Here is a 10,044-nt window from a genome sequence, read left to right on the forward strand (position 1 = left end):
ACTGTTCTTATTGGCCAACCCCACTCGCTTCCACTTATCAATTCTTATATTCGCTCCATCCTGTTTCTTTCACTCAATTTTCTGATTCCCTATCAACTTCACGTAGAGAGGAGGGATATCCAACACAATGGCAGGAAAGTTTGGATTTTGTTTCTTTATTTCTGAGCGATTGGCCCGTCTATATTTTATTCCGAATGTGTGATCGGCAAATAATGGATCAAGCTAAGGTGTGGATATGCATTAAGATTCACTGTTAATTTTTCTCGACTTTTTTCTCTTTTTCCCAAATATATCGCTCCGTTTCCTCTTATCTCCATTATGTGTACTTGTACTGGGGAATTATCAGTTTATTACCAGTTTTAAGAGTGTTTTCTTACCAACACCTTCTTTTGATCCGATATTTTATCTCTCACTCTCTTCATGTGTACCTACACTCTTCCTCTCTTTCTGAGTGGTGGCGCTTTTTTACTTCCAATGCCGACGAATAACTGCTCTGTTTTTCAAATCCGTAATAAGTTTTAGCTAAATTAATATCTGAATTCCCGAATTAGTGGTAGCCGCCTATTTTAATTTGCTATATCAGTCATGTATCATTTGGCAGCTTAAGTGCACTATGGTTCTCGGCAAGTGAGAAGTAAAATTAAGGTATAATTAATTTTGAAATGAGAAGAATATTTTTGACCATGATGAAATGAAATTTTTTGCTCAAAACCTATTTAATCAGAAATTCCGTCGCCAAACAGTTAAATGTTTCCTTTAATTTATGAAATACCATCAATTATTTGAATATCCTTCTTAAAAATTACATAGTGCCAAGGAAAAAATTTCCATGAATGAGTACATATGTGACATAGCAAAAATCTGTCTTGAAAATTGAACTTAAGAGTGCTTTAAGACGCAAACGCAGTTACTTTAATTGCATTTTTTGTAAATGTATATGCAACATACCTAAAAATACAAAAAGAGCAGTGCATTGGATTATGTGGCTCTGCGTGTATTTGATGAAACCCTGAAGGATTATATAAGAAAGTCAACGAAACGTTTAACTATCTCCTTTTATGTAATTGCGGATTTTCCATATCGTCATATATGTAATAATATATCTGTAGCGGTCCAACACTTTCATCTGAGGTGTACTTATTTTCACCGGCTAGGAGCACTCCTACCGTCTGCTAAGAGACTTACAGGGGTTTTGAGATAGCTGCACATCCTTGAGTGAAAATAGCGGTGGCCCTGAAGACAATGACGTGAGTATTCCCTCATCCCCTGTAGTTGTTATTCGTTCATCCTTCTCGTGTATCTCATCTACAGAATGCCCCTTATCTGCCACATTCCTCTCTTTTGGAAGGAAAACCCTCCACTTTTATTCAAAGATCGAGTCACTACGTTTCTCTTCCATGTTGGTGACCCGGCACTCTGTAATTGGGGGCAAATGGAGTGAGCGATTGCGGGAGAAAAGGTCTTCAATGTCTGATGAGGCCAAGTCAGGGGATTGTAATGCTGGAAGGGACGTGTTTGGAAGACTAGGTGGTTTTCTTACGGGAGAATGAGTCCTCGTATGTGAGTGCTTAGAAAGGAAGCTAGGGGTTTGGGGGTGTAACGCCGTCATATTTGTGTTTATTTACTTGATGTTATTGATAAAATTGTTGCTACGGGGATGTTGGTAGTAGTGTTGTTGACTGTAAGAAAAGGAGAGATTGTGTGGCGTTAAAAAGATATATGAAATAAAAGAGCGATATTAGCAAAGGTGGCGTTACAGGGGGCGTAAGGTAGCTGGAAGGCGCGTCAAGCTGGCCAATGACGGAAATGTGATTGTTGGGGGTGAGTGGCATTGGGATGTTGACGATGCTCAGATGTCAGTGTAGGGTGGAATAGAGTGGAGCTGGAGAATGAGATGGATACTTCAAGCGGGTCCGCTCCGGAGAGTTGGAGCTGTTGTGAAGGAGTTTATGGAGGAGGGTGGCCATTCTTCAAGCAATAAGATGTTGGTCAAGCCGGAGATTAAAGCGTTCTTTAGGACTATCCTATGCAATTCGCAATTTAATTTTGCTATAATTAACCTCGTATTTTTTTAAACGGGCCAGTTCCTCGTCGGTGTTGGAAGTTGAAAAGCGCCACAATTCAGAAAAAGAGGGAGTTAGTACACTTCGCTCACGTTTCAGTCGGAATTCACCATTTTTGATTTGTGAACTCGAATCATCCAATCGCTGCAAGAGAAGTCTGCTTTATCGCCACGTATTTTACTTATAGGGAAACCTGTGAATTTTATATCATCGCCAGACATGACGATGGACTGTGTAATTATAAACAGTTTTTTCCGGAAGACATAACCAGAGGGAGGGACTAAACATAGAGTATTCAAATTTCACTCCGCGCGGCAGTAAACCCGAATCTGGTGCATCTAATCACTGTAAAAATTTAAAAACATAATGGAATATTGTTTATTGGTAACTGTTTGATCTATATGGAAATTTATCAGGCAATACAACTTTATCCCGGATTATTTCAGGCCCCTCTTTTAACTACTTAATTGCTCGAAGACAAATTAACATTGAAAAATCACTCTTTAAAAATCACTTCGATTAGTGTATTCTTTGCAATCATTCTCTGAGGAGCTTGACGCTCTTTAGCAATAAATTTATTTTGAGTGATTTTTGGAATAATAAATAATCAACTTAACCCTCATATTTTGGGGAAATTAAGCTTGAAAATATAAGATTGTAACCACGAAGATTGCTTTCCAATGTGATGAGTTGTCTAGAAAAAATTGAGTTAAGAGGAGTCACTATCGGAAGGGAAGGGTGGCGTAGATTTTAAAATTTGAGCGGTCACGTTTTTTATTCGTCATAATTACAGCGCTAATACATCTGTATATTATTTTGGTACGACACACCTCGCCACACCATGGAAAATGCAATACCCTCCCTTCTCACTCAAATTCCCTCTCCGAGTACAGGCTCCTACCTATTCTTTTTTTAAGTGTGACCCGTTATCGAATTCGAAACGCTCCATTAGCTGCCAGTCACGTGATATTCGACAGAACTCAAAACAGATCCCCGTCTTTTTTCATCTATCAAGCAAATACGTGAACCAATTTTTATTTGTTCAGCTGACGTGAGAACAGCAATCGCACAGTGACCGTGCCAAAACCTCCCTGAACAGCCCAGAAAACAGCACCCTCCCCCCCTGACGCGTGCGTGTCGAATGCGTCCCTTTATGGAATTGGACACGCTCCATTATGCGCCCCAATGCAATAGCTTTCCGATTATTGGGCGCGTGTTCGGGAGGCTTGCGTAGACACGCACGCTCTTCAAGGATAGCTCCAATGAGATATTTCACCAGTGCAATATTTTTTACATGATAGATTCGGGGATGGGTGACTGGGGGTGACTTGTGATTGGAAGAAAACCGATTCGTATGAGGGCGATAGCGGCTGCGTAAAGGTGAAAAAATCGGGCTAAAATCTATTAAGAACTCTCAGAGGTCAGAAACCATTCCTGAAAATATACTTGTTCATTTTTCCTTACGTGAATAGCCTGGGGCTCCTTTTCACAAGCACGAAGATTGCTTCAATGCGGGGAACATTCCGGAGCAATGCTTCCCTATGTGATAATTGCTTGAGGTACTTCACTAGACCCTATGCCGAATATATTGTCAATAATCTATGTTGGCAGTCGCGATAAGATATTGCCCACTAAAATTAAGCTATGACGAGTCACGAACAACCTCCGGGGCTTGAGAAGGCTGAAGGCAGTCGGAGCCCCTAGGCGGCAGAAATGAGAGTGTAGGGAAACTATTGGAAATCCTGAAGAGGTTGGGGGAACATATATAGGTTGGAGATCGTCTCATGCATAGGAAAATTCTTCCTTTTACGTCTCGTTGGGAAAAAGGAGGGATGATGTTGACCTAACAACGGCCGAAAGCCCCTGGAACCTTCGTGATGATTGTCTTGAAGCAGTGGCCAACCTCACTTGCGGATTTCCCTCAATCTAGCACGTTGTCAATTGCTCCCTTCCGTCCGACGATCCATCAGCGTGGGAGTGGTGGCGTATTTGAAACTGCCAAGTACTCCCATTGCCATTTAAGAAAATACCCCCCGAAAAGGACAATGACAACTCATCCCTGTTATACTGATTCTCCAACTAGTTTCACACCCCTGCGCACCCCTCTCGTCGTCCTAACGGGTGGCACTCAACCTCTCTGTGTGTAGGATTCGGTGGTGGTGCCAATCTTTACCATCATTCGGTCGAGGTGGGGTTCGTGCACCATATTTCCCGTCCTTTCTGACTTCCTGAGTCTCCTGCCATTCCCTCCGTCCTTTACACTGCCCCCTCCTGGTTTTTCCTTCCCTTTGATCTTCTCTTATCCCGGGGATCTGATAAGAAGGTCGTATGGCATGGAATCAACTTGCTGCTGGAAGCATCGATATCTCTCCCCTAAAAATGCTTTTTGCCATTCAGTACGGCTTACTTCATTCTTACAGCAATGGCTGCTAGAAACAATTGATCAGTAAGGATAAAATTCACCAGATGCTTCATACGGTCCACGTTTCTTTGTAGGAGCAAGTGATGGACGTTGACAGCAGCAGATGAGCCAAGAGTTGACGAATGTAAAATATGGTGCAAACGATGAATAATGAAGATAAACTCGTTCGACTGAGCAAGTTTTTAGAAGATGGAGAGAAAAAAGAAATCTTCAGAAAACTCCATTATTAAGACTGAAAAACTTCTTTGCCCAGATCTTGAAGCGCAATGACTTCACCTTGACTGAAATAATACATCAAGAGAGATATTTTAGCGAACAGATTGATTTGGGAATTCGTTTTTCCCGGAGCACTAAAGGACTTGGATTATTGTTCGAGAATTTCATTTTTATCAACGGCTGGTGTCCTGACAACCCGCGCTACAAGCCTATTTAAGTGGCTTTCAGGGTAGTATGAGGATATAGACTTGATGAAGACAATCGCTGAAGGACAGGAGGAGGGAAAGAAAGGCCAAGTACGTCCCAGTATAGAATATATATTTTACTCGTTTCAGCGCTCAAACTGATTGAAAGATAAATCTTATCATAGTTTTCTTTATTTAAATACTGGCCCTTTTCACATGCTCATCAATTCTTGAAAAATTTATATTTACATGAATAATTTTTCTGAATGAGTTAAATGTTCCGCAGTTGAGCAGTGAACTTTAAAAGAATTACGAATAAACATAACATGATTAAAACGATAATGGAAAATCTTGGTAGGTATTTTGGGAAGGCTATCCCGTAAGACAGGGACCGGCTAATGTAATTGTTTTGGGGGAGGGTGTATAAACTTTCAGCTGAGCCTTGATAGCATTTAATGCCTATCATTGCCAAAGATAATGCTTCAGAGTTATTATGAGTGTTCACAAGGCTTTAAGATAATAAATATTCATACATTGTCTATAATTTTGGTGGAGTAAAGATTTTATTGGAGAGCTGCCGTAAGATTGGCTCGAGTATTTTCAAATTTTCCAATAATCAAGGGGTGGGAGGGGAGGTGGCCGACCTTCTTAATCCGCCAGGGTGGAAGGACTGGCTTCGATCAAGAGGCGATAGTTTGCTTCCGAAACACAGACGGTTGAATTGAACACGGTGGTGGGTGGGTGGGGATGAAGCTACCTTTGCGCTATCTTGACGCGGTAATCCCTTTACCCAGAAGTTTCAGCATTGACAGCGGCGAGCTCTCCTGCGCCCTGATTATGTAACTGTGAGAAGGGTGAGAGCGATGTCGTTGCCAGGGGCAACGCGATTCCCACGACGGAAGGTGATAGCAGCGATTATGAAACCGTGATCGCACTTTTTATCACGCTGCGAGCGTCATCGGCCTATCACACTCGAAACCGATGGTGACAAGCATGTGCCGAAATAAAATCGAACAATAAATGCAATTATTTGCCAAAAATTATTGTTTATTTAATTTAATAATGCCCTATAATCGAACAAAAACCAATAAAATTCATAATTATTTTTACTGGAGTGCTGTCTTGACTTAATTAGTTATCCACGTTGTTCAATTGTTATATGCGCATGGTGGTGAATTCGAAGAGGCGGTGTATTCGATTGTGCAGCTTTATTTTCACGCAGCAAATTGGAAAGTAAGTACTGCTTCAGCAAATTCTCAGTTTCTTTTTGGATTCTCTAATGATAGTATTTCCGTAAGCGACTAAATGCATTTCGTTCCCTTCCGCCGTCTCGTCTACTAATGGTTTTATTTTAAAGAGTAGAATGGACGGGATTTACTTTTTGCCTCTTCTGCTCCACGAATGGCAACGGAGACGGGAGAAAAATAGATTACGCTTAGAGCGACGAAGGATCCGGGACGCCCATAATCCATTTGAGTTGGAGGAGCGGCATTTTAAACACCTGTTCAGAGTGTCCCGGGAGATAGCACAGGAGCTAATTGTGGGAATCAGTCCACGGCTGTTAAGAACACGGTCCAGTGGCTTACCTGTTCATGTGCAGGTTATAACCTATAAGTTTCACTTTCAAGCAGAGGAAATTTGAATTCTGATAGAATTTGACTGGTCACAATTTTCGGAAAATATATGTTAGGTACTGACAGCAATGAGATTCTTTGCCACTGGCTCTTACCAACGATGTGTCGCTCAGGATTTCCACCTTTCAATGGGACAGGCATCCGTGAGTAACTGCATCAGGAAAGTAAGGGAAGCAATCACTGAAATCCTCGCGCCTACATCATTTATATTTCCCAGGACATTTGAAGAGCGGCAGGCCATTAAGAACAGGTTAGTGATTTTCCTCTTGGTGGTATAACATGAAATAATTACACTAATTGAAACAATTGCATTTGGAGGCATTGACCTTATCCTCTAGGGTGGCTCTATTACCACTATCCTTCACTGTATTACATGGTTCTCTTCAATACTTAGGTTAATTATGTATTTTAACAAATATATTTCAGATTCATGGAGGCTCGAGGATTTCAAGGTGTCATTGGGTGCATAGATTGTACGCACATTAGAATAAAGAAACCATCAGCAAGAGAAGAGGCCTATTACAATCATCACTATCGCTCTCATTCCCTTAATGTACAAGCAGTAAGTTCCATGCCTTCATAATTGTCTGCCAAATATATTTCCTGTTGACCCAGGGATCAATGATGACTGCTGTTTTTAATAATGGTGATTTGTAATCAACAGATATGTGACCATGACCTGAGAATCTTGTCCCTGTCAGCAAGATTTCCGGGATCTGTACATGATCAATTCATATGGAATACCAGCACAACCCGGGAAATAATGCAGGCGATGTATGATGAAGGGATAAGAAATACGTGGTTGTTGGGTGAGAATATTAAATCTTACCAATGCATTAGTTACATTAACTCATGTTTAGCTCTAGATTAATATCACCTTGAATATACAATAGACAAACAAATAATTTTTCATTTCAGGTGATTCAGGGTATGCCTTGCAGCCATATTTATTGACCCCCATTAGGCAGGCTGCCCCTAACTCCCCTGAAGAACGGTACACCAACTGCCACTGCCAAACACGGAACTGTGTGGAGCGTTTGTTCGGGGTATTAAAAAATACGTGGCGATGCTTACACAGGGAGATAGTGCTCCATTACACCCCAGAAGCGGCTGCGAGAATCATTATCTCTTGTGCTGTCCTTCATAACCTTATGATAACTCACAGACAAGAATTACCTCCATATGAGGATCAAGATATGGAATTCATAGAGGAAAGACAACCAAACGTGAATGAGGATGAGTTTGCTGGGGAAAACGCCAGAAGATTGGTGATCCAGCAATTCTTCACATTTTGATTTGCTGACAAATGAATGCCTCTCATCTACAAAAAGTCAATCTTAATGTTTAGTTCTTACAATAATGTGAAATCCTTTTCATTTGTCAACATGCCTTAGATTTTAGTTTTTTTCTTGCCATCAAGGAAACTTTCATTATTTATGTGCTTTTCACCTTACCTCTGACAGCAGTTTCTTATTTAAATTGCTGATATTAAAGAACATATCTCTAATGATGTTGCACCACAATTATAACCATGTTAATCCACATGTAATGCTCCATAATCCAAAAACTAAATTATTTATATCTACTTATTGCCTGCAACCCATGCTAGATGTTCTCCACCTCATAAGATACTTTAACAGTAGCAGTTAAACCACTTATATGACCTCTTATCTCCTAACAATGTCTTAGGATAAATCTGTGATTAATATTTACAGCTGGAAAAATTTGACTTTGCATTAAAAAACTGAACTAAATTTTATACTCACCTTGGTGGCCACAAAAACATTATCTTCAGCAAAATTTAATTGCCAATGAAGTGACATGAAGTCAAGAGAATAAAATATATCTTTAATTTAAAAAAATGCAAACATGTAAATACATATATCTGAACCCTTTCACATATACAAACTTTGATATGGAAGTAAACAAATAAATACAACTAAAAACAAAGAAATTATATATATTATTAAATAAGGAAATTCATGCTGCCTCACTTGCTTCACTTATATTTTTTGTGGTGAAGCCTGCCTTCTTTCCTGCTGCATCAGCCTCTCGTTCTGCTGCAGCTGCCCTTCGCTCTTCCGCAGCAGCTTTTCTTTCAGCTGCTGCAGCCCTCCTCTCCGCAGCAACTGCCTGGCGTGCAAAGGATTGGGCAATGAGCTCCAGGGCATTAACTTTCCGAACCATCAGACTCTCTTTCTTTTTCTGAGGCAGAGTATAGTGGAAAAAAGTATGATTATCTATGAGTGTCATATTTGAGGAAATAGAATTCGATTGATTGAACAGGTTAATGGCTCATTACCTCAAATGCCGTCATGTGGTCCAAAATCATCGTTGTAACCCTGTGAAGGTCGCCTTCATTCTTTTCTGTGGAGATAAAATTTTAATTTACTATTTTACCCCATTTTTTGACCTCTTATTTTACAATTACCAAGCAGTGCTGTCTAATTCAATTGACAAAAGCAAGAATTGATGAAATGTATACATTCTTGAATATATGTCACAGTCAGTCCCAATTTTTTAAAGGCAAATAATAAAATAAGAAATGAAATGCCACTCACGTTTGCCACTCCCCATATCCTCCTTCGGGAATAAATCTTCCACTATTATTTCCATCTAATTAAAAAGAAATTAGAGTTAAGCCTAAGCATATGAGAACAAAAAGTGTATTAATATGATATCTATGGGAACATGAAAAATTATAGTTACATGCTGCAGTGCCTCTGGGGGATTTGATGGAGTCTCCTCATCATCTTGCTCCTGAAATAAGAGAGAAGAATACACCTCTAAGAATAGGCAATACCGATACATTACTTGATTTCCATGCCTGCAATATTTTACATATATATGCAATGTTTCACACTGCTTTCGTACCCACCCTGGTTGTCTCCCACTCCTCAGCAAATGAACTAGAAAAATTGGCTGCGGTGGATGGGGCTGAAGTTGAAGCAGCAGATGTAGAGGCAGTCTGTGAAAAAGGAAATAATGGGGAGGGTCAGGAGGAAAGAGAGCATTAGTAAGACTATAGCATGTTTACATATTACTGCTGTCATCATGTAACTTAGCTTAATAATATATAATTTGATACTCACTGGAATACTCTCACAGAACTCAGGAATTGGCAAGCCAACTGCTGATTCTGTGCCCACGACTGCGAGGCACTTCTCCTCCATCTCTGTTAGCATCTCTGCCACAGGCTTGTTGCCTGTCTCTCGACAGGCAGCATTGACGCTAGCGGCTTTTGCTCTAACATATCTTTTTAGGTCTCGCCAAGTCTGCTTATGACATTGTCTGATTAGTCTAAGAGGTAAATTATTTAAAAAAAGTTATCTTTAATATCTTTGCATTACTAACCTTTTTCCACTGCTCAACTTCTTTAAACCCCCCCAGCTCATTCAGCATCGCTGAGAGGGTCTGCCACTGGCGCTGAGTTTTTTCAAACCCCAGAGGTCCAGTAAACCTTCCAGCAGCAAAGCTGCTGTGGGTTGACATATAATCAACGAGCAGCTTCATTTGCCGTTCGT

The 10,044-nt window shown here is 40.3% G+C and overlaps 1 protein-coding gene across 1 annotated transcript; it reads left to right on the top strand.

Moving 5' to 3' along the window:
* Nucleotides 1-6,950: 6,950 nt before the first annotated feature.
* On the top strand, nt 6,951-7,915 carry LOC124173958 (putative nuclease HARBI1). The gene is made up of 3 exons (XM_046553122.1): nt 6,951-7,082; nt 7,185-7,329; nt 7,439-7,915. The coding sequence occupies exons 1-3, from the start codon at nt 6,951-6,953 to the stop codon at nt 7,813-7,815; spliced, it is 654 nt and encodes a 217-aa protein (XP_046409078.1). The 3' UTR covers nt 7,816-7,915.
* Nucleotides 7,916-10,044: the final 2,129 nt, after the last annotated feature.

Source organism: Ischnura elegans, chromosome 2, assembly GCF_921293095.1.
Source record: "Ischnura elegans chromosome 2, ioIscEleg1.1, whole genome shotgun sequence".
Classification (NCBI taxonomy): Eukaryota; Metazoa; Arthropoda; class Insecta; order Odonata; family Coenagrionidae; genus Ischnura; species Ischnura elegans.